The 25,226-nt window shown below is 45.4% G+C and overlaps 1 protein-coding gene and 1 non-coding gene across 2 annotated transcripts; both read left to right on the top strand.

Annotated features, from left to right (window-relative positions):
• The first annotated feature begins 12,930 nt into the window (after nucleotides 1-12,930).
• On the top strand, nucleotides 12,931-25,209 carry RPS7 (ribosomal protein S7). Its single transcript, XM_048845434.2, has 7 exons — nucleotides 12,931-13,006; nucleotides 13,718-13,799; nucleotides 14,527-14,598; nucleotides 17,143-17,286; nucleotides 19,749-19,813; nucleotides 23,882-24,032; nucleotides 25,093-25,209. Exons 2-7 carry the CDS (start codon nucleotides 13,725-13,727, stop codon nucleotides 25,168-25,170), a joined length of 585 nt encoding a protein of 194 aa, XP_048701391.1. The 5' UTR covers nucleotides 12,931-13,006; nucleotides 13,718-13,724; the 3' UTR covers nucleotides 25,171-25,209.
• Nucleotides 24,772-24,983, top strand: LOC125635031 (small nucleolar RNA SNORA73 family). The gene has a single exon (XR_007356127.2). It is a non-coding gene; the product is annotated as a small nucleolar RNA SNORA73 family (small nucleolar RNA).
• Nucleotides 25,210-25,226: the final 17 nt, after the last annotated feature.

Raw genomic sequence — 25,226 nt, 5'->3', positions numbered from 1 at the left:
CGCCAGGGAGAGAGTTTTGAAGCAGCTCTGCCCAGGAGGGGGCAAATGGGGGCAGGCGTCGCGACCAGTCAGAGCCGCAGCGGCTGAGGCGGGAGCGAGGCATGGCGCCGAGTGGCTTTGGCGCAGCAGGGGCAGAATCTCTTGACAAAGTGGTTTGCCCGCGGTGACGCCCAACTCTGTGCCGAAGGGGCTCCCCTTTGAATAGAGGTCGGTCATGGTTAAATGTTTCTCCATTGTTAGCCCTGCGTGGCCACTTATCACCCCTTCGGATTTCATCCCAAGAGGGAGGTAAAAAGACAGAGCACGAAGAGCATCCTTACAGTCAAAATTGAGTTTGCAGCTTAATAAAGATAGATACAGAGTTCAAAATCCCACACAAAATCCATAAATGGTACATAGACTGATTCCTTAAATTGTCACACGTGGGTTCCACGTTCATTACAAACTGTAAAAAGAAAAGGAGTACTTGTGGCACCTTAGAGACTAACCAATTTATTTGAGCATGAGCTTTCGTGAGCTACAGCTCACTTCATCAAACTGTGACTCTTGCATTTTACTTCCCTAGCTGCTGCCCTTGAAACCTCTCTGTGCATAGTTGGCCAGACAAAGATGAAAGTAAGTGTTCCTGGCCCCACTCTGGAAATCCAGGGGCAGCAATAAGTTTAGTAAAATACAAAGACTATGGACCCCTTTGACATCAATTTTGCCTTCAACCGAGAGGGAGTGATTTTAGATTTCACCACATCCTTAATATGCTTGCCAATCAGCATTACCATTTTCTTACCCAAATTAAGATATGTATATTTTTGACAGGCATTGGGGTGAAAGGATAATTGATTTGGTCTGAGTCCCATGAAAATATAACAACTATGGCATTTTTCTTACTTCTGACGATTTATTGGTGACACTCTGCATTATACCCATTAAGAAAATGGCTGCTTTTGGTATTTTCACCCAAGGCTTATTCATTTATATTTATTTTCATTAAGATATTAACGTTCTCAAGGTTTTTACTGAGATTCTCAGCATTTTTTACTCTTTGGATTTGCAGCATATTGTGCGTGACTGTCCTTGCTTAGCTTTTCCTTTAATTAAAGGCTTGCTATAGCAGAAGGTTTTCACATTCATTTTATTTATATTCTCTTTTGGGCAATAGATAATAAAAGAGCGACCAGCAATAAATGAAGGGGAGAGAAAAGACCTCCTGTTAAATTCATCTAATTAATTCTTGGGTTGAACAGACAGGTCCATAAATTCAATTTACATGCAAGGACTGATCAGTAACTCTTCTACTGTCATGACCAACATACTGAGCTCAGATTCAAAGACAGAGAAAAATGACTTTGAGGTCCATTGAATGCCATCCACATTCACCTTTGTTCCTCTCTGTCAATAACACTGAAGCTGCAGGTAATCAAATAATTCCATCACTTTTGCTTCATCTACATGGATTTTCTTCTGAAATATTCCTAGCATTGCTGTAGCGCTGCAGTGACAGAAAAAATGGGAGTACTAATGTCGATGGAAACTGGCATTTTTGCTACTGTACTTTGTCCTCTAGCACTGCTGCGTAGGAAGTAAAAATGCCAGTGGCTAGTTTACACCAGCTTTCCCATGGTTGTCATACCACTGGTGGGTTTGTGGAGATTTTCAAAAGAAGCTCAGTGTTGATGACGCAATCCAGAGAAGGCATTCCAGGTGACATAACTCACACTATATGCATTAAGTGACAGGACTCACAGAGAAGTATAATAGGAATCATTTAGTCCCCATCTATACCAGAAAGTATGACAAAATCAGGGGAGATATAGCTGTGTAGGTCCCAGGATAGTAGAGAGAGAAAGTGGATGAGGTAATATCTTTCATTGGACCAACTTCTGTTGGCAGCGGTTCTCAGACTTCATTGCATCACAACCCCCTTCTGACAACAAAAATTACTACATGACCCCAGTTGGGGGGAACCGAAACCTGAGCCAGAATGCCGCCTTCAGCCCCAGGTCGGGGGGGCTCAGGTTTTGACTTCAGCCCCAGGCCCCCAGCAAGTCTAATGCCAGGCCTGGAGACCCCATTAAAATGGGGTCATGACCCACTTTGGGATCCTGAGCCACAGTTTGAGAACTGCTGGGTAAAAGAGACAAGCTTTTGAGCCACTCTACCTTGAATGATCCCTTAGAACACGGTCCTCAACCTTTTTCTTTCTGAGTCCCTTCAAACATAGGCGCCGACTCTGTGGGTGCTCCGGGGCTAGAGCACCCACGGGGAAAAATTGGTGGGTGTTCTGCACCCACCGGCAGCCAAGCTCCCCTCACCGCCCCCCCTCACCTCCGCCTCCTCCCCTGAACGCGCCGTGTCCCCACTTCTCCCAGCGCTTGCCGCTGCAAAACAGCTGTTTCGCAGCGTAACAAGCTCTGGGAGGGAGGGGGGAGGAGCGGGAATGCTACGCGCTCAGGGGAAGAGGTGGGGCCAGGGCAGGGATTTTGGGAAGGGGTTGGAATAGGGGCAGAGAGGGAGTGGGGATTTTGGGGAAGGGGTTGGAATGGAGGCAGGGATGGGGTGGAGTTGGGGCAGGGACTTTGAGGAAGAGGTTGGAATGGGGGCGGGGGCGGAATGGGGGCGGGGGCGGAATGGGGGTCGGGTGCCTATGTCCCCAAACATGCTAGCCCTGTGGCAGGGGGTGTCTGGGCTCCAGCTACCGGGCGGGGAGGGGAAAAGTGGCGCTGGAACACTTTTACTAGTGGGGAAAAACAACCCCTCCCCCTTCCCTCCAGCGGTGGGTCTGGGAGCAGGGCCATGTCTATGGGAATGGGGGACCCCGATAGAGGTAAGGGGGTTGAGGTTGGGAGTGGGCGTCAGGCCAGCAGCTGGGACCCCGTATGTGCGGGACTGGGACCACATGTGTGGGGCAGGGAGCAGAGCCCCAGGTGCGGGGCTGGGACCCTGCATGTGGGGCCAGGAGCTGAATCCTTGTCTCGGGGCTGGCAGCTGGGACCCCGCATTGGGGGACAGAAGCAGAACCCCAGGCGTGGGACTGGGACCCTGCATGTGGGGCCGGGAGCAGAGCCCCACATAAAACCTGGGGTGCTGCAGCACCCCCACATCCCTAGGTCCCACATCTATGGAGGGGCTTGGGGCTTTAGCCCTGTGGGGCGCTAGACATGGGGGTGCCCTCCGTAGATGTAGTTTGACTTCTATTTTGGGAGGCCAGCTCTGCACAACAGGGCCCAGGGAGGGATCGCCACCTCCACTCCCTGACTCACCTCAGCAGGCCATCTAGCCTGTTGGGCTGGGGGGCAGAACAACCAAAAATTATAACTGAAAGGGAGAAGCTCAGCTCAAAAAGTTTAAAAATCACTCAGAATGCAGGCAGGGGATAGCTGGGGCTGTGAGCAAGCAGGGGTGGGTAGCTCAGGATACAGGGAGGGGGTAGCAAGGGACTGTGTGTAGGCAGGGAGTAGCTCAGCATGCAGGGAGGGGGAGCTAGGGGCTGTGTGCAGTTGTGGGGGTACCTCAGGGTGTAATGAGTAGGGTTGCTAGGGGCTGTGTGCAGGTGGGGAGGGTAGCTCAGGGTGCAGGGAGAGGGGTAGCTTAAGGGCTGTGTGCGGGTAGCTCAGGTGCAGGAAGGGATAGCTAGGGCAGTGGTTCTCAGCCAGAGGTCCAGGGCTCCCAGGGGGGCCACGAGCAGGTTTCAGGGGGTCTGTCAAGCAGGGCCAGCATTAGACTTGCTGGGGCCCAGAGCAGAAAGCCAAACCCACACCATTCAGGGCTGAAGCCCTAAGCCCTGTCACTTGTAGCTGAAGTAGAAGCCTGAGCAACATAGTGTTGTGTCATAGGGCCTCAGGCAATTGCCATGCTTGATACTCCTTAATACCGGCCCTGTCTTTTATATGCAGAAAACCAGTTGTTGTGGCACAGTGGGTCATGGAGTTTTTATAACATGTTGTGGTGGCCTCAGAAAGAAAATGGTTGAAAACCTCTGAGCTAGAGGGTGTGTGCAGGCATGGGGGTAGTTCAGGGTGCAGGGAGTGGGGTAGCTCAGCATGCAGGGAGAGGAGTAGCTAAGGGCTGTGTGCGGGTAGCTCAGGATACAGGAACAGGGTAGCTAGGGGCTGGAGGACCCCCTCCTGCCAGCCCTGGAGCCGGTTCTCCCCACCAGGCAGCTCTTATCTGCTGCACAAGCAGTCAAAGGAGCCTGGGAGCTGAGGAGCAGCTGCATCCCTTGAGCCGGAGCACCAGCAGCAGACAGAGGAGGTGGCTGACCGCTCCATGGCACCAGCAAGAGCAGCAGCCGCCCCACAATGCCTGGCTCCAGCTTCTGGCCTCTGACCTGGCTGCGAGACGGGGCCCTGGGGAAGTGGAGGAGAGGAGGCAAGGGGGAAGTGTGGAGCTGTCCCTGGGACTGCCTGCTCTGGTTAGGGCTCTGCAGTTTGGGGGGGCAATGCCCCCCATGTGCCCGTCCAACTCCGCTCATGGGCTCAGGGCTTCTGCCTCACAGGGCACCGCAGCTCGCGGACTCCCTGAAACTGGCTCCCAGCTCCCCAGGGAGCTGCTGACCCATGGTTGAGAACCACTGCCTTAAAATATGTGCTTATGCTAAACAGAGGGGGATTAGGGGTTTGTGGGGCCCTTGGCCAGAGCAAGTGGGGGCCTCTCCCCACCCCTTCTGCCTGCAGTCCTCCCTCTGTTCCCCCGCCCCGCTCCGTGCTCCTGCTGGGAAATGCGGTTGGGGCACAGGGGCTTGCTCTGCTCTTGTTAGGATATAGATATTCAAGCCTGTCTGCAAAGGCCTATTCTTTAAGAATTTAGGTATATGTTTATCATTTAGCTAGTTATAGAGGTACAAAAGAAAGAATCAAAATCACTGTCTGACTTTTCTCACTGTGACGGTCTGAGACCCTGTTCTTAGGTAAGGTCTCTGGCTAAGCAGCAGAGGCAGCCATAAACTGGGAAGCGAACGGTCACATCCTCACATTCCAAACTAGTCACATTGAAATCAGGTGCTATTGGGCTGTTAGCAATACAATTCTGTCCTGATAATGCCTATCCCCTCCAGAGAAAGAGAAGTGCCTAGAAAATGTAAAAGGAAGCTTAGTTTGATAGCATCCTGTCTGCCAAGAGCTCACTTATCAATAGCTGGGATGTGAAATCCTCATTTCTTTGTTATTCTATCACTGTAGTCCCCCTTTCCCTATTGTTTGTCTATGTAATCTCTGTCTGGTTCTGTGATTGTTTCTGTCTGCTGTATAATTAATTTTGCTGGGTGTAAACTAATTAAGGTGGTGGGATATAATTGGTTACATAATCATGTTACAATATGTTAGGATTGGTTACTTAAATTTCAGCAAAGTGATTGGTTAAAGTATAGCTAAGCAGAACTCAACTTTTACTATATAATCTGCAGTCAATGAGGAAGAAGGGGGTGGGGAATAGGAACAGGGATACAGGCAAGGTTCTGTAGTGTCAGAGCTGGAAGGGGGACACTAAGGAAGGAAATTGGAATCATTGTTTGCTGGAAGTTCACCCCAATAAACATCAAATTGTTTGTACCTTTGGACATTGTTGCTCTCTGTTCATGCAAGAAGGACCAGGGAAGTGAGTGGGTGAAGGAATAGCCCCTAACAGCTCCCCTTGGCACTCCTGCCAGGGAGGAGAGGTGGAGCAGATTGGGGCATCTGTTTTTCCAGGGGCACCCAACTGCCTGGGGCCCCTAGGCATGGACACAGTTGGCCCAGTGGCTAATCTGCCACTGATTCTGAACAATCTGTTCCACCTTACATTGAGCTGTGGTGCTTGGAGTACTTTTCCAGAACCTGAAGAAGAACTCTATGTGGCTCAAAAGTTTGTCTCTCTCACCAACAGAAGTTGGTTCCAATAAAAGATACTACCTCACCCACCTTGCCTCTCTAAAGTCACGGGAGCTAATTACCAGAGTTCTTCCCTTCCCTGCATAGTTACAGCACAGTTTTAGTTTGTAATATAGGTGAGAGACCTTAACTGTGTTCCCTAAGTAGGCTAAAGTTTGAAAGCTTTGAAGTGAGGCCCCTGATGCAGCTACAATTGCAATATAGCTGCAGTCTTAATCTGGGGGTGATCCATTGTTTTTTTGCCAGAAATGTTATAAATGGCTCCCAGATTAAGGTGTTTAACAAAGTATGGAAAACAGTACTTCCAGCATTTTTTCTTACCACTGTTTTGTCTAACCCTGGTCTTCATATCAGTGTGGCAGCCAGTCTACTCTTATGCCTTCCATAGTTGACACACCAGTGCTAATGCAACTGAGAAATTGTCAGTGCTTGACAGGTTATATTGAGATGAACTGAGGCATGGGAGGTAGAGGTTACACCTTTTGTACTGCTGTAATTTGTATGGGGACAGTTTTTCTACAAAGCATAGGTATTCGTTTCCATTGAAAAGGTCAAATATTACACAAGGCTCTAAAACAGAGAGATCTGCAATTTTCTTTTCACTCAAATGATCTTCTACTAGTCGTAGGCATAACCCTCTCCAGCTGTGAAGGCCCTAATATATCATTAGACTTTCTAATACATGTCAAAGGTCCCACATGTGGGAAACAGGGAAACAAAAACTAGAGAATAAATCAGAGCTTTTCGGGGCACTTCCCTGCTTTCTCCTTCTATCACAAGTGTGTAACAGCACAAGTTCTTAAGTCACTGAAACAACTATATCAATCAAATCAATCATCTCAGGCATTGGCACCCTGACAGCAGGATTGTCTCGCTATGTAGACTCCCTCCTCAGGCCCTACGCTACCAGCACTCCCAGCTACCTTCGAGACACCAATGACTTCCTGAGGAAACTACAATCCATCGGTGATCTTCCTGATAACACCATCCTGGCCACAATGGATGTAGAAGCCCTCTACACCAACATTCCACACAAAGATGGACTACAAGCCGTCAAGAACACTATCCCCGACAATGTCACGGCTAACCTGGTGGCTGAACTTTCTGACTTTGTACCCATAACTATTTTACATTTGGGGACAATGTATACCTTCAGATCAGCGGCACTGCTATAGGTACCCGCATGGCCCCACAGTATGTCAACATTTTTATGGCTGACTTAGAACAACGCTTCCTCAGCTCTTGTCCCCTAACGCCCCTACTCTACTTGCGCTACATTGATGACATCTTCATCATCTGGACCCATAGAAAAGAAGCCCTTGAGGAATTCCACCATGATTTCAATAATTTCCATCCCACCATCAACCTCAGCCTGGTCCAGTCCACACAAGAGATCCACTTCCTGGACACTACAGTGCTAATAAACGATGGTCACATAAACACCACCCTATACCGGAAACCTACTGACCGCTATTCCTACCTACATGCCTCCAGCTTTCACCCTGACCACACCACACGATCCATCGTCCACAGCCAAGCTCTGCGATACAACCGCATTTGCTCCAACCCCTCAGACAGAGACAAACACCTATAAGATCTCTATCAAGCATTCTTAAAACTACAATACCCACCTGCGGAAGTGAAGAAACAGATTGATAGAGCCAGAAGAGTTCCCAGAAGTCACCTACTACAGGACAGGCCTAACAAAGAAAATAACAGAACGCCACTAGCCGTCACCTTCAACCCGCAACTAAAAGCCCTCCAACGTATTATTAAGGATCTACAACTTATCCTGAAGGATGACCCAACACTCTCACAAATCTTGGGAGACAGGCCAGTCCTTGCCTACAGACAGCCCCCCAACCTGAAGCAAATACTCACCAGCAACCACATACCACACAACAGAACCACTAACCCAGGAACCTATCCTTGCAACAAAGCCCGTTGCCAATTGTGCCCACATATCTATTCAGGGGACACCATCACAGGGCCTAATAACATCAGCCACACTATCAGAGGCTCGTTCACCTGCACATCCACCAATGTGATATATGCCATCATGTGCCAGCAATGCCCCTCTGCCAAGTACATTGGTCAAACTGGACAGTCTCTATGTAAAAGAATAAATGGTCACAAATCAGATGTCAAGAATTATAACATTCATAAACCAGTCGGAGAACACTTCAATCTCTCTGGTCACGCGATTACAGACATGAAAGTTGCTATATTACAACAAAAAAACTTCAAATCCAGACTCCAGCGAGAAACTGTTGAATTGGAATTCATTTGCAAATTGGATACAATTAACTTAGGCTTGAATAGAGACTGGGAGTGGCTAAGTCATTATGCAAGGTAACCTATTTCCCCTTGTTTTTTCCTACCCCCCCCCCTCCTCAGACACTCTTGTTAAACCCTGGATTTGTGCTGGAAATGGCCCACCTTGATTATCATACACATTGTAAGGAGAGTGATCACTTTAGATAAGCTATTACCAGCAGGAGAGTGGTGTGGGAGGAGGTATTTTTTCATGCTTTGTGTGTATATAAAAAGATCTTCTACACTTTCCACAGTAGACATCCGATGAAGTGAGCTGTAGCTCACGAAAGCTTATGCTCAGATAAATTGGTTAGTCTCTAAGGTACCACAAGTACTCCTTTTCTTTTTGCGAATACAGACTAACACGGCTGTTACTCTGAAACCAATCAAATAAGACACACACATAGGGACTGGGGTCTAGAATCCCCTGAAATACAGCTCCAGAAACACAGGCTGCTATTAGTTGATCCAAAAGAGAATTTCTTTATCTGGTGATAGTAGTAGCAAGTTATTTATCCTCTCTGTGGGCCAGTTGCTAGATTGCAACATCACATGCTCTCTCATTCACACAAAGGCATGATCTCTACTGACTTCGGTGGGGCTCCAGATGTCTACCACAGTACACTGCACAGATCTCATTGCAGGATCAAGGCCAAAGCCTCTCCTTGGTTAGATAAAGCCTGAGCTTCTGTGATTCACAAGAGTTCAGCGATCGGGCAGCAATCTATAATTAATCCATATGCTGCATAAAACAGACATAATTACTGTATATATATATATATATATATATATATCACATGTCCCCTGCAGAGTAAGGACTAAACCTCTCATGCTTAAGCCCTCTACGCTCAGGCTTCTATTACTTGAACTAAAAGAACTTTTTTTTGTAGTAGCAGTAGCTGCTAATGTATTTGCTCAGTAGGCCATCCACTAGTAGTAGAGCTGGTCAGAAATGTTTTAATCTAAAAGTTATTTTAATATAAAAACAGGGAAAATTTAAACTAAAATTTGCACACAGACACACAAAAGTTACCCTGTTTCTCCAGAAGCTGCTGTACTAACAGATACAATATTTCTCTCACTCATACCCACAAGGACCTGACTCTGCAAAGATTTAAGCACATGTTTAAGTTTACACGCTGTGAGTAGTCCCAGTGAAGTTAATGAGAATAGTCACAGGGCTAAAATCAAGACAAGCACATGTGTATGTCTTTGCAGGATCAGGGCCAAAGTCAGTATATTAAAAGTGGTAATGAGAGAAAACCAGCACATTAAAGAGTTAAGTTTCCTGTGGGGGCACTGTGACTGCAGAACTCTCTGCTATAAATTCAGCCATGTTTTACTACCCCTTTTATTCAAATTCTCTTTAAACTGCACTATTGGGTTTAGTTTGGCCTTGATTTTACACTAGGTAAGTTTTCAAAATATTTTTTAAAATCTTTTCCTTTCTTAAACTCAAACATATAGGCTATCCCTTCAGTTCTGTCTATTTAATTTTAATGAAATTTTATTTATGGTTTTTCTTTTACTTGAAGTCTGGAGAAAGAATAAGGTTTTCATATAGCTGAGGGAATGATGCAAACAAAAAGAAGGAGAAATAGGCAGAAAAAATAGTGAATAAATTTGTTAGTCTCTAAGGTGCCACAAGTACTCCTAGTCTTGAGTTTCTGCCCTTTTAGGGGCTTCCCTCCCCCTATCATACAGATCCATACTAAAATTTATTGTAAATTCTGTTTAGCTAAAATTATTACTGACAACATTTGGTTGGTCAGAGTTGATGGGTGGGAGGGGAGCAGGGAGGATAATCTGTGTTAGATAATGCATTGGCTTGGAGCATGTTTAAACTGAACTTAAAATTTGTTCCCTAGGATGGGTAAAAATATCCCCTTAATAAAGTCTTCAAGAAACTAAATGCATCTTATTTTAAGCTATTCAGGAATTAAATAGTCTCTTACAACCTCAGGACTGTCACTTGGTGTATTGCAGAATAACTATGCAGGTATACATTTAGTTACTATGATGGCAAGTGTTATATCATTACTGAAATAGTCAAAAACTGAGGAAAAGAAGCCACCATATTTACCTGCTTCTGGGGACACCTTTCTCAGAGATCTTCTAAAAGAAAAGGCTTTCTGGTTTTGAATTTTCAATTTGACAACTAATACACGTCATGGGTGCAATTGCTATCACTTAGTATTTTCTTTAAAAAATTATGTATATACCTTCATACTGGTGGGCTCTGTTTCTTGCATGGAAAATTGTACTACTATATGATCATGGAGAGCTATTCTAGGAGCTCTTAATACCAAAGAAGCATTAGTTTGCTTAGAGGAATAATCATAGGACTGGGAACTAGAAATAGCGGAGTTATACTCAAGTTTCTATAATTGACTTATTGTGACTTTGAGAAGTCACTTGACTTCCTTGTTCCTTCTCTGTTTTCCTCCTGTAAAATGAGGTATTCAAATATCCCATTTCTGTTGTGAGGACTAAGGGCTTGATTCACAAAAGGATTTAGGTGTCTAACTGCCACTTTAGGCACTTAAGTCCTAGAACCAGGCCCCACTGGCATTCACAAAGCCCCCACTCAGCTGCCATCAAACCCTGTAGGTGTCTAAATTCACTCAGCACCTAAACTTTTGCAGTACAAGTTCCCTAGGTGCCTGTGTTTCTTCTTCTGAGTATGCACACTGGAGCACCACAACAGGGATCTAGGTGTCCAAGCTTCAGAGCGTTACATGAACCATGGGAAGATAGGCAGTCTTCCACCTAACTCACTGCTGGGGCCCCAAGCTCACTTATAGATGAATGTATGCAGAATGGGGAGACCTTTCCTTTTAACTTTCAGCTCAATGGCTAGTATACTTGGCTGGGATGTGGAAGACCTCTGGTTCAAGTCCCCAGAGAGAGGGAGAGGATTTGAACGGGGACCTGTAACCCAGGGACTTCTTAGTGTCAACTGGCAGAGGGCACAGGGGTGCATAAGGGTTACAGGGATCATCTACATAGTTAGCCAAAGAACTTCATGAAAGATGTCTACTGAAAGGATGATCAGTAAGATATAGGCTAATACTTGCAAAATGTATGGATAGATAATATATAAGGAGTTATGTGAAATGTTATTAAGGTCTGTGATGGGGCTGGTCATCAAAAGATGAGAAAAACAGCCTTCTTTCAGGCAAGAGATGTTTATCTATTTGTCTGACTACATGGAAATTGAGTATTGTATGGTTCACAATAGACAGCCATTTACAGTCTGAGCCTAATGCTGATGAAGGTATTGTAAATTCCCTTTCTGGAAGTTCTTACAGAAGAATTAAACCAGGAGGAAGGAGCCCTCTTTATAAGATAAGACAATGGATTTTTGGACTATAACTGTAGGTACAGGCTATACTCTGCATCCTTTACTGAGGGGACAGGCTGAGAGAATGGCTTGTTTCATGATGATAAAGAGATCACAGCCTACCTGGCTGAAAGGCGTTAGTGAGCAATACTAAGTTCTAGAATGCATATTATAATTTTATTTTATATGTAGTTAGTTTTCAATACTTCCATCAATATGCTGCTTCTTGAATCTATTAGATATGTTTATAATAAAAACAAGAAGTATGTTTAAGCGCTGTGTGTGGAGTGGAACGATGATCTTGAGGTGTAACTGGCAAACTGAGGTGTACTGTTCCTTTGGGAGTAGCAGATCTGTGAGTGTCTAGTGGAACTGGTTTTGTATAGTTTAGATGGATGCTCAGAGTACTCCGAGTAGGGCTGCTGGAACAACTTTTGTAATGGGACTGCTGAGAGCCATTGACCCAAACTTTAAACCCTGTTATGTGATGTAAACCACTTCAAGCTGGGGGGTGTGCCATCACCCCTCCACCCCTAGTTTCAGCATCTATGGCTCAGGGTTTGGTGTGCACCTATTGTTAATCTGTAGAGAGCTAGGGCTGACTTCTGGAGGCTTGGAAGGCAAGGGGGAACTGACCCACAGTAGGCACAGACAAGGAAGGCTGAAAGCAGATAGTAAGGAAGTGCCACACAACCATGGGTACCATCACACTTTCCAACATCTCAATGCTCTAACCATTGAGCTATGGGTTATTTTGTTGCGGTGGGGGTCCTTTAGTCTCTCCTCTTGAAGTTGTTCCACTGTGGATTAAATTAAGTCACTGGATGAAAGAGCAACTCTGTAGCTTCATGGATAAAGCACTCATCTGGGAGGTGGGAGACCCAGGATTCAGTTTCCCTGCTCCAATAACTTCATATACAATTTATTCACAGTGGAACAGCTGTAACAGAGAACACTGTAGACTAGGAGCATAAAACGGGCTTGAATTAACATAAAATTATAGAAGAAACTTAAATCTGCTGAAGGGCCAGAAAAAGAACATAGCACAAGAATGGCCCGGCCCTGGCAGCTCCACATGGCCACCTGCAGACAGAAAAGAGGAGCCTTCCACCCATCTTCCACACACCCCTTAACTTGGTAACATTAAGAGGTGCTACTCTGAACCGCACACATGCGCCCCGTGCCACTATAGTGCTATGGCAAGGCGACTGCGCATGCGTCATCCTGCATCCTCTTTTCCACGGCTTCATCCTAGAGCCACGCTCGCCTGAGCCGGCTAGGACAACACTAGTTAGCGCCCATGCCAATAGCTGAATCCCCCTGTTCGGCTTCACTCTGGCGGAAGTGGCTCGGGACGCTATAGGTCGGACTGCCCCTCTTCCGGGTTTGGCTTCAGGTCTGTGTGGGCGGGGCGAGTCCTTCCCGGGCAGGGACCTGAGCGGTTCTCGCGAGAGCTCTCCCTCTTCCTAGGCCGGCGCTGTGAGAGGTAGGTGCTAGGGCCGCCGACGCGGAATCGCGTTTTAGCCGCTGTCCCCGCAATACCGCGCCGAGCGGGCACCAGCCCCTCGGCCCGGAGGGGTCGGTTGGGGATGTGTCCGATTAGCGGCCTCCCGCGGCCCGATGGCCGCTCAGGAACCCGGCGCACCCCGCCTGGAGCCAGGGGGCACCCGGCCCCGCGGAGCCTGTCTCCTCCGGGCAGAGCTGGGGCCTCCGTCCGGGCCCGGGGGTCGCGGCTGTGGGGCTTCTGAGCCGGGGCCCCGTGGCCTCTGTCCAGGCCCGGGATCCCTACGGCTTCTCCGTACAGAGGCCGCCCCAGTAAATGATGGGCTCAGCGTGTGGGCTCCTGCCGGGCTCTGGCAGCGGGGGGAAGGGAGCAGCCCTCCGACCCGCCCCGCTCGAAGAGGCCGTGGCTTCTGCAGCGTGGCGTGGCTTCTGTCAGGAGCCTGATCCCAGAGACGTCTGACTTCTGGGACTCCACTGCTCGCTTTTCCCCATGTGACCGCTTTGAACTGTGCGCGGCTTGTGAAGCGTCTCACCTCTCCTCTCAGGGCTGACACAAAGATGATTTGCCTAGTGAGACGGATGAAGGGCCTAAATCTTTGCTGTGTCCAACTAACAGAAAGCCCTTGGCTGTGCATTGTGGCTAGTAGTCATGTGTCTGCTGACAACTGAGATGTTTCTGTTCTTTGGGTTGCAGAAAGGCCATGTTCAGTTCTAGCGCGAAGATTGTGAAGCCCAATGGTGAGAAGCCAGATGAATTCGAGTCTGGTATTTCCCAGGTATGTTAGTTTAACTCCACTATCCCCTAATAACGTGAACTAATGAAAGCACAGGTATAATCCTAGCTTGATTCAAAACTGAAGTTAAACTGCCTGAATAAGTCTCAGTTTCCTAAGGAATATAGGAATTGCAGATTTTTGCTTCATATTCTGCTTCTGATGGTAGCAAATACCTTATGCTTCAGAGGGAAGTGTAAGAACTGGTCAGTCATGCAGTGAATGGGCTATTACCAGCAGGAGAGTGAATTTGTGTGTGGGGGGGTGGAGGGTGAGAAAACCTGGATTTGTGCTGGAAATGGCCCAACTTGATGATCACTTTAGATAAGCTATTACCAGCAGGACAGTGGGGTGGGAGGAGGTATTGTTTCATATTCTCTGTGTGTATATAAAGTCTGCTGCAGTTTTCACGGTATGCATCCGATGAAGTGAGCTGTAGCTCACAAAAGCTCGTGCTCAAATAAATTGGTTAGTCTCTAAGGTGCCACAAGTACTCCTTTTCTTTTTGCAGTGAATGATGTATGCATTTTGGGTGGTGAGGGTTAGGGTGTGTGTTCTTGACCCCATGGATCAGTTTATGCTTGGAAACAAATATATATAGACCGTTTATAGCAGATGATTGATTAGTGTTTAGCAAACTAGTGCATGTACACAAATGCATCAGAAAGTAAAAGGATGTAACTTAAAACTGACAGTAATCAAAACTGTTCTCTCTGATTCTTCTCTGTAGGCTCTCCTGGAGTTGGAGATGAACTCTGACTTAAAAGCTCAGCTGAGAGAGTTGAACATCACAGCAGCTAAGGTAGGTTTCAAAAAACGTGCACCCCATCCAAAAAAGGTGACTGACTTTGTTGCTAACTGACAATTCTGTATGTTGATATCTATCTTAAATGGATATTAATATGCCATGTGACAAGTGGTCAAAAAGTTTGAATTAAAGATGAATGCAAGATTTCATGGGATTGTCTTGCTGGATACTGTTGTGACTTAACGGGAGGAGGCAGACATCAAGCTTTGTAACCCTGCTTATTGGAGCTGACTGCCAATTTTATTTTTTATTTAAAATACAGTTCTAGTCTTAAAAGTGACTGTAAAAAATGCCATTAGAGCTTCCACAATTCTGACTCCAGATAAACTGATCAAATTTAACAAGTATAAAACCTATTTCTAACTTCCCAGACCAAGTTTGCAGGACTGGATCTGAAAATCCAAATGACTTCTTGCTTGCTTTACTAACCCTGAAGTTGCAATTGCAGAATCTTCATCAATGAAATGCAGACTAGAATTGTTCTGTTTTTAAAGAACAGCTCTGGGGTGTCTAACATATGTCTCATAATATTCATGTCATTATATAAAAAAAAAAACCACTAACTTGGCCTATATAAAATGGGAGTAGATCAAGATACCAGTCTCACATAGTCACAGAGTAAGTGTCAGCTCTTCAGAGTTTAGTTTTAGTCTAGGATGTGATTGTTAAAATGGCATGAGGTCTATATTTAAAACAAAAAATATTTCAGAACAAAATTTGTTCAAATTACAAATTCTTCTGCCAGCCCTGCAAAGCAAACCTAAGATTCAAAGTGATCTTTGTACATAAGCAGTAATAAAACTTATGCAGGTTCTTTTGTCCCTAATGGTACCTGTGCAAACTTGTTGGGGTCTATACAGGTATATTGACTGGAATTCAGTAAACAAATCTGAAGATGCAAACTGAATTGTGGACTTTAGGCAAGTGGCTGGGGTGTGCACACTGACTTCTAATGGGGCCTGAATCTGTCTCAAGAAGCATGCTCTTGGGAAGTGCAGTACTTGTGCCAAGAGGGCTGTTCCTAATGAGATAAGAAGGGCTGTTGTTGAACAGATTTTGAAACAGTGAGGGACACAATGCATTTTAGTAAATCCAACATGGGCCTCCAGTGAGGTGGGTCTCAGAGGGCTCTACCCAAGTGGTTTTTTGGAGCATAGCTCTAAGACAGAGATGGGGAACCTTTTTTCTATCAGGGGCAATTGACCCACAGAAAAAAATTAGTGTGGGCCACGCACAGGGGTGGGGCGCAGAGACTCGAGGCTTAGGCTCTGGGGTGGGGCCAAAAATGAGGGGTTCAGGGTATGGGAGGGGGTGCGAGATCTGGGGTGGGGATGAAGGGTTTGTGGTTTAGGAAGGGGCTCTAGGCTGGGGCCAAGAGGTTTGGAGTGCGGAAGGGGGCTCAGGACTGGAGCAGAGGGTTGGGCTGTGGGTGGGAATGTGGGATGCAGACTCTGGGAAGAGGCTGGGGCAGGGAGGTGGGGTGCAGGCTCAGGCTGGGTGGCACTTACCTCAGGAGGCTCCTGGTTGATGGGGCTAAGGCAGGCTCCCTGGTTCTGCACTGCTCCGGGAAGCTACTGGCATGTCCCTAGGCTGAGGCCCAGCCAGGCAGCTCTATGCAGTGTTCTCTTCCTGCGTCCACAGCTCCCATTGGCTGCAGTTCCTAGCCAATGGGAGCTGCGGAGGTGGAGCTTGGGACTGGCACAGAGCTTCCCTGAATGCACCTGTGCCTGGGGGCCGCAGGGACATACCAGTCGCTTCCAGGAGAAATTTCCAGATGAAATTAGGCAGGGGGCTCGATCCAGCACCCGGGCTGTAGGTTCCTCACCCCTGCTCTGAAGAGTAATGACCTAGAGTCCCATTCCATGATGTTGGAGGATAAGCTTGTGCCCAGCAGTAAGGCTGGTGAGGGAAGCATCAACTTCCTAGTACTTGATCGCATACTAGGGAGGTAAACCATGCAGGACACAATCATGTTACCACGGTTATAAAAGTATTTGCAGGGAGACAAAGTACTATTGAAATAGCAGTGTGGATCTTGGCAAATCAGTAGATGTAACTGACTAAGCTACCTGACTATTTGTATGAAGATGTTGCGTGGAAGACAGTTAGTGGAGGGTGTTTAAGCGATCAACCTGTTTGTGTTGATTTTTATCTTCCATGTACGCCATGGGCAACATTATTTTATTTGAAACTTGATCTCAATACCAGCCCCATGCAATTCTGTTGCACTGGAGACCCATTCAGTCTACGTATTGATGTCTGCTTTTGTGAGATTCTCCTGTTTGAAAGGGTCAGTGAATCTGAATTGTAATTGTGACATGTAGGGATACTAGCCTAATGGGTGAAAAGGCTATTCATTTCATACAGCAATTTACAATTGTAACAAAATACATTGCAACAAAGCTTGATGAGAAAACTGCCATTATTATTATGTTTAATGGATTTGGTAAAGTGCTTGCTGTTACTTCAAAGCTGACCTGTGTTCAGGGGATTTAAAATCAAAGGTAACTTAAGTGTATATTTTGTCTTCTATCTTAGGAAATTGAAGTAGGGGGTGGTAGAAAAGCAATCATAATCTTTGTACCAGTTCCTCAGCTGAAATCTTTCCAGAAGATCCAGGTCCGATTAGTTCGTGAGCTGGAGAAAAAATTCAGCGGCAAGCATGTGGTGTTCATTGCTCAGGTAAATAGTTTATTTTGTGGTTTATCACTCTGTATGTGGCATATTGGTTCCCTGAACCTGTTGGGGCTGGGAAGGTAAATGTATCGAATGTGTGGTTGGTTTGTTTGTTCTTGCTGTAGATCAAATACCTTTCTAGACACTGTCAGTCTGTGGCTATACATAAGTCTCAGAAAACCTGGATTTGTGCAGGAAATAGCCCGACTTGATTATGTAAAGAGTTGTCACTTTGGATGGGCTAGCACCAGCAGGAGAGTGAATTTGTGTGGGGGGGTGGAGGGTGAGAAAACCTGGATTTGTGCTGGAAATGGCCCACCTGATGATCACTTTAGATAAGCTATTACCAGCAGGACAGTGGGGTGGGAGGAGGTATTGTTTCATATTCTCTGTGTATATATAAAGTCTGCTGCAGTTTCCACGGTATGCATCCGATGAAGTGAGCTGTAGCTCACGAAAGCTCATGCTCAAATAAATTGGTTAGTCTCTAAGGTGCCACAAGTACTCCTTTTCTTTTTGCGAATACAGACTAACACGGCTGTTACTCTGAAGCTTGCTTTAAGAAGCACTAGAGAAAAACTATATAGGATGGCCGAACCGTACTCTGAAAAGGAGAAATAACATGTAGCTGAAGTAGAGTCCTAGAAGTAATGAAACTTAAGCAGGAAAAATGTAAGCATAGTATTTTTGCAGACTCTGCAGTGAAAGTAGAATAGAAGTAAGCTTTAATACAAATGGTAGGGAGAGGGTGAGTTTTATTTGCTGTCTTTTAAAGTGAAAAGGAAGAAGGGGCAATGCTAGTGAGATCTCACTTCCTTTAATCTTAACCTCCCCCCCCATCCCCCTCAGTTTAAGCCAAGAAAAGCTTTTTAAGATGGGAATAGATGGATGGGAAGCCAGCATTAGGAAGAGAACAAGCCCCTGGAGTTCTTATTACCATGAGGGTAACTTTAAATGGATGTATGTGTGTTTTTTTAATAGTTATGAAGGCTGCACTTCACCTGTGAAGGGAAGAAGAGATCCATTTTTTGTATTGTGGTTTAAAAGGATCAAAATACCTGAATTGAATTCATGTGACTGAGTATATTCTGCACAATGAAATGTCTCTGCTAGTCCTGCATTTTAAACTTTGGGCTCTAGAGCCCAAAGTTTAAACATCAGATGTCTTATACTCATATGTGATAGCTCACACCCAGCTTTGTCTTAACACAATAACAAATGTATAACATTGTTAATTATTGAAATCTTTAATGATATAGAAAGGGTGACAAATTTGTTTTAAAGGAATATAACAAATCATACTACTGTTCATTGGGTACTTTAGAACATTTGTCTTCAGTGGTAGTGGCTTGGCGATAGCAAGCATGACAGTTCTGATACTGCATATTGGAGCCAAGGCTCAGCGGGCTTGTCTTCACTATGGGGGTAAGTCGACCTAAGTTATGATACTCCAGCTACATGAATATGATACTCCATCAACGTAGCTTTGGTCAGCTTGCCCCAGTGTCACTGCGCTACGTCAATGGGAGACACTCTCCGGTTGACTTCCCTTACTCTTCCTGGAGAGCTGGAGTACTGGGCTCGACCAGAGAGCGCTTTGCTGTCAATTTAGCGGATCTTCGCTATAGCTGCTAAATCAGTCCCTGCTGAATTGATTACAGCAGCATCGATCTCCCCATAGTGAAGACCAACCCTAGAACTCCTGCCTTCCTAGTTAAACAATGAATCTTCTCACAACATAAGATAAGGCTGCCTATGATGAGTTGCACTTGCTTAACTAAAGAGATATTTTATGCTGATTTTTAAACTGTTGTAGACTTCTGTGTGGACATTCTAACTTAGGAATCCATTTAAGCTAAACCAAAGTAACCCACTTTTAAACTAAAATAAGTGTCCATGTGGGGACAGTCTGCAGAAGTTTAACAAATGCAGTGTAAATATCCCTTTAGTCAAACGTCTACAACTTCCTCATGTAGACATAGCACAGGTGTCCAAAGAACTGACACCAGGAGCAGATGAATAACAATCTCAAGAATAATCTAGCAGGAAATCGTGGTGGGCAAAACCTTCTGCAGTGTTTTTTAGCAACCATTTCTAAAAAAGGCTCCCCCACCCCCTGATGTGGGTGAACAGATTATCTTGGCTATTAGCTTTGTTAAATACAAACTGTTCTCCCCAAACCTTTCCTTCTTCCCACTGAACATACTTGGCATGAGAATTTGTCAGAGGTTGCAGCAATGCACTACAGAAACTGACTTTATCATAAAGCTCAACTTCTACAATTGGAATGTGGTTTTGGGTATTTCCTGAGCATTCCTTGATGCTGTGTGGAAACAATTGTGGGACTTCTGCAGGAGAATGGTAACCCTTGAAAGAAAGTCATATTTATGACTTCAAATCTGAACATCTCTGATTCTGAGGATATTGACTAAATGTTTCATGAGGCTTGATATCACCTTCTTTCACAGAGAAGGATTTTGCCCAAACCAACAAGGAAAAGCCGTACAAAAAACAAGCAAAAGCGTCCCAGGAGGTAAGTAAATGTTACGCTGCTGAAATGTGTGCCATTCCTCTTATATGACTTGCATGACAGCCATTTTGATCATACGTAAAGGGTCTGAGAAAGATGACAAGACAAATATTCTGGGACACTGGCTCTGCAAAGACTCTTCCTTTCAGCATGTAAAGTTTAAGGTACGAATAGTGCCCTTTACCACCCCGAACTTCCTTGCATCTTCAGTATTCAGATCGCTTCTCTTCAAAATCAATCCCTCAATGTGTTTCAAAAACTTATTACTGTCACTTTCTAATCTTGCAGTTCTAGAATGGCTGTGGGATAGCAGTGAGGACTGTGTACAACAGGGGTCAGCAACCTATGGCATGCAAGCCAATTTTTAATGGCACACTGCTGTCTGCTGGGGTCCAGCAACATGCCATTAAAAATCTGGCCCGGCCTGCTCTTCTCCACCCACCGCTCTCTCCTTGCAGGGCCGGCAAGCTTCCCCCTCCCCCAACCTCTTCCCCCCCTCCCCCCGCATGCTGGGTTCCTGCCCCTCCTTCTCTCCCTCCCTGCAGCTGGTCAGCCCTTGCTATGGAGGGGGAGAGGGAAAAGCATATCCCCTCCAGCCCCCTGGTCAGGGCAGGGGGCTGGGAGCACCTCCACAAACCCAGCCCACGCTCCCCAGTCCTCTGCCCTGACTTCTGAACCCTCCTCACACACACCCAGCCCTCTACCCTCGCCCCTGCACCACCCTCCCCACACCACAGCCCTGACTCCGGCACCCCCCACACATACCCAGCTCCCCCATGCCCTGACTCTTGCACCCTCCACATCCCCACCCTGAGCACCAAATGGGAGCTCCTGTGCGCGTGCACCCCCCCACCCCCACATTCCCACCTGCACCCCTTGCACCAAATGGGAGCTGCCCAGGTAAGCGCTCCACACCCAAACCTCCTGCCCCAACCCTGAGCCCCCTCCCTCATTCTAGCTCCTGGCCAGACCCTGCATCCCAACCCCCAGCCTGCTTCTTCACCCCCAGCCCTGTTCTCAGCGCACTCCCACCCTCATCTCAGTGCAGCGAGAGGAAGAGAATGGTAGAACCAGGGAGAAGGTAGGTACCTACTCTTTGCGGACAGGGCCGGGACCCCAAACGAGCAGTGGGTTGAGCGGCAGCGGGCTGAGCTGCTCAGCCCATTGCTGGTCTGGTGTCCCGGCCACTGGTCCTGTTCAGCCCACTGCCAGTCTGGGGTTCTGGCTGCCGGCCCCTTGCCAGCCGGGGTCCCGTCCGCAGGCCCCGCTCAGCCCACTGCCGGCCTAGGTGAACAGAACCCCAGACTGGCAGTGGGCTGGTGGTGTAAGATCAGCATTTTAATTTAATTTTAAATAAAGCTGCTTAAACATTTTGAAAACCTTGTTTACATACGACAATAGTTTAATTATATAATATAGAGAGACCTTCTAAAAAACATTAAAATGTAGTATTGGCACGCAAAATCTTAAATTAAAGTGAATAAATGAAGACTCGGCATGCCACTTCTGAAAGGTTGCCAACCCCTGTTCTACAACATTGACTTAGTTGTCAATTCTGAGATTTTTGGTGTATTTCTTGATTTGCCTGATTTTTGGCCTTGCATGGAAACTGGCAGTACGTTCCAAATGTAGTACACGTTTTCCTAATCTTTCCATCTACATCCAGCACTCTTCTTTTTCCTATTTGCTAGCAGCAATTACAAATAACTGACTTCTCTTTTTCTGGTCTGCCCAGCCACTGTCTTAAGATTGTGGGCATCTTGCAAAACAATGAAGCAATGTATGTAAACTGAGTAACTTAAGTGGATTGGGTTGGGTTCCCCTCCCTCCTCCCAATAACTTGTTCGTCTGTTGTAATGCTAGCCTTGGAACAGATGAACATCTAGGGAATGGACGCTAACTCTTCATCTGTACTGCAGAGAATTCAGTCCAGGAATTACGTTCTAGCTAAATTCTCTCTAAGCTGTGTGGTTGTGCAGTAGGCTATCAAGGGCTGTGCAGGCAGGAAGAGGCGTCTCTCCCCAGGCCGCGGCCATGAGAGAGGGCTTGGGGAAGTCCTTTCTCTCCCTGGGGCAACCTGCACCCCAGCCAGAGCCCTCACTCCCCAGCCCTGAGCCCGTCCCACACTCTGAACTCCTCAGCCCCACCCCTGCCACACATCACCTCCGTATTGGTGCACATAACAAAATTCATTCCGCACATGGATGTAAAAAATTAGAGGGAACACTGCATGTTAGCGTTAATTAGGCAAGGTAAAATTATAAAATTTGAATGGTGATTCACAGTGTGTGTGCTGATGGATATACATATAACATTTCCTTACGTTTTGCCCCAAGAGATTTGATTTTTATTTGTGTAATTTTTGGATAGACTCACTTTTGTAGTTTGTTTGCTACCTGAGTGGGTGGGGAAGGAGGCTGGGCTTGCATGGGAAGCTGTGATCTAGGAGGTAATTTTTTTATTATTATTTTTTATTCTGACTTGGGGTAGAGCTAAATTCTAAAGGAAAAAAGTGTCCTTGGTACTGTAAGTTCAAATTTAAGCAACAGTTTGCTTCTGTTAAACATTTTTCTCTAACTAGTTGATCTGACTGAAATTGTTGACTACTGTCTACATTCACTGAGTGATTTGCACTTGGTGTTGGTTTCATTCTGGGATACAATCAATTTCACTGTAATTGTAATGTTAAAGATAATATTTAATACTGTGGGTTTTTTTTGTTTTGGAACATATGTAAATTGGCATTCAAAGAACTTCATAGGGCACTTACAGGAATTTTTGTGGTCTTAAGATGTAGAAAACTCTATCTGACGCTGCAGCAATAGGGCTGTATGGGGGGAAACTTGCATTAGAATTCCCTTTAAATTGCAAACACTGTTCTACGGAACCTGCTAGATGAGAGTCTGTGTTCCATTACAGAATCATCTCTAACACTGCAAGAAGTGGGGCATTGGAGGGGAATAACCAAATATTTTTGCTGAAATGTCCGGTTGTTACATCCTAACCTAATGCAGTAAATACACTCTTAAAGGTAGAAAGAACGAGGAGTACTTGTGGCACCTTAGAGACGAACAAATTTATTTGAGCGTTAGCTTTTGTGGGCTAAAGCCCACTTCATCAGATGCATGCAGTGGAAAATACAGTAGGAAGGTGTGTGTGTCTGTCTATATATATATATATATATATATATATATATATATATATATATATACAGAGAACATGAAAAAATGGGGGATACCATACTAACTCTTAAGAGTTGGTATGGCAACCCCCATTTTTTTTCCAGTGTGTGTGTTGTGTATATATATAATCTTACCTACTGTATTTTCCACTGCATGCATCTGATGAAGTGAGCTTTAGCCCACGAAAGCTTATGCTCCAATAAAATTGTTAGTCTCCAAGGTGCCACAAGTACTCCTCATTCTTTCTGCTGATACAGACTAACACGGCTACCACTCTGAACTCTTAAAAGTAGTATTCCTCAAATTCTTCATTTGAGGAAGTATTACACTTACAGGTGGCACTATTAACTTGTGTAAATACAACTTGCTTACACTGAATAGTGAAGCATTGATAGAAATAGTGTAGTCTCAAATATCGCTTTCACTACAAACTGCTCAGTTTTATTTTGTACTGCCATGTCCCTGGCTCCTGGAATAGCTGCTGAGATGAATTGTGGCGTGGTCACAACTAACTTTTTGATATGGTGGAGTAAGGAATTCATGTTTACTGTTTATTTACCAGCCCATACATTCCTTTGTCCCAAGAATTATGGTAGTATCTCTCTGGCAGATTATAGGGGAAGTATGTTTTATAGTCATCGGACTAAGCTTGCCAATCCCTTGAAGGTTTAATTCAGGGGTTCTCAAACTGGGGGTTGGGACCCCTGGGGGGGTCACAAGCCACCCCAAACCCCGCTGTGCATCCAGAATTTATAATGGTGTTAAATATATAAAAAAGTGTTTTTAATTTATAAGGGGGGTGGCACTCAGAGGCTTGCTATGTGAAAGGGATCACCAGTACAAAAGTTTGAAAACCACTGGTTTAATTCATGAAAATATTGTATTTCAGCCGTACACTTACTGCAGTGCATGATGCCATTCTCGAAGATCTGGTCTTCCCTAGTGAAATTGTGGGCAAGAGAATCCGCGTGAAACTAGACGGCAGCAGACTCATAAAGGTCCATTTGGACAAAGCACAACAGAATAATGTTGAACACAAGGTAAGGAACTAACTTTATACTCTTCTCTGTAACACGGGAATTGTGATGAGTCATATAGTTGAGTGTAAAACTCAGAACTGGCAGTGGCAAGAGTGTGAGAACTCTGCCCTGATCTTTAATTACATTTTGGACTAAGGAGATGCAAAGAGAAGTTTTGAAATCAAGCTTTAGTTTGACTGCACTTGGCTGCTTTACACTCTGCTTTTGGTTAACTAATTTGTGGTGACCTTTTTCCTACTTGCTCCCTCTTAGTATGAGTGGTAGAAGATGGGTTTCTTATTTATAATGAAACACTTGATCTTCAAAGCCAATGTACCAGCTACATCATGGGGTAGGGGCCCCCACATATCTCTGTTACTTCGCTTCAGCTGCCTTGTGGATTGAATAGCTCTGAAAGTCTTTGAGTCTGTTCTGCTGGCAAATCTATATGATTGATGGGTTGAGTCTTAATGTTCTACAGAACATTATCACCTCCCAAATAAAGAATTCTGGGAAGTAATCTCAATATGGAAGAATTGTCATCAATTTAGTATTTCACTTAGTCTAATTTTTCAGGAAATGTGGCTTCATTAGTGCTGGTACATAACATAAAACTTGTTCAGAATGAGGTGGGAAGCCTATCATTTCCTGTTGATATAGGATTTCTTAGCAGTAACTTAAGAAACTAGCCAAATTAAACTTGGAATAAAATGAGTTTTGAATGCTGGACTGAATCAGTTCCTGAATGAATCTGTCATCTTCAACATAGTCATCCGTTGAGGTTACTTGTGGGTCTGTCCAACTGGTATATGGGAGTATAGCCCTAAGTGCAGTGATGTACAATCCCCTTCCACAGTGTTGAAGAGCAAGCCTGTCCCTGGTTCTAGAGCTGATGAGGGCAGCATCCTTTATATTCCTATAACTTCTCAGTCTCTAGACAATTACTGAGGAGAAACCATGCGGGGTGCAACTTGAAACATAATATATAAAATTATGTCTGAACTATACAGCAGAACATGCAGCTTTTAGAAAACTTATAGAAAGTAAACTAATGCTGTTATACTTGACTTTTTCTTTCCAGGTGGAAACATTTTCTGGTGTCTACAAGAAGCTCACTGGCAAAGATGTTATTTTTGAGTTCCCAGAATTCCAGCTGTAAAGTGCAAGAATGACTGAATAAACAGTTTAATTGTTCATATCTTAAGCAATTTCATT

Source organism: Caretta caretta, chromosome 3 (genome assembly GCF_965140235.1).
Source record: "Caretta caretta isolate rCarCar2 chromosome 3, rCarCar1.hap1, whole genome shotgun sequence".
NCBI lineage: Eukaryota > Metazoa > Chordata > Testudines > Cheloniidae > Caretta > Caretta caretta.
The sequence above is the reverse complement of the archived record's forward strand: the minus strand, read 5'-3'. Positions and strand labels throughout refer to the sequence as shown.

Excerpts from the sequence above, each read along its gene's own strand:
- RPS7 (XM_048845434.2), top strand. The coding sequence starts at position 13,725 with ATGTTCAGTTCTAGCGCGAAGATTGTGAAGCCCAATGGTGAGAAGCCA. Across the intron at positions 19,814-23,881 it reads AAGCAAAAGCGTCCCAGGAG|CCGTACACTTACTGCAGTGC; the intron begins GTAAGTAAATGT and ends ATTGTATTTCAG. Across the intron at positions 24,033-25,092 it reads AGAATAATGTTGAACACAAG|GTGGAAACATTTTCTGGTGT; the intron begins GTAAGGAACTAA and ends TTTTCTTTCCAG.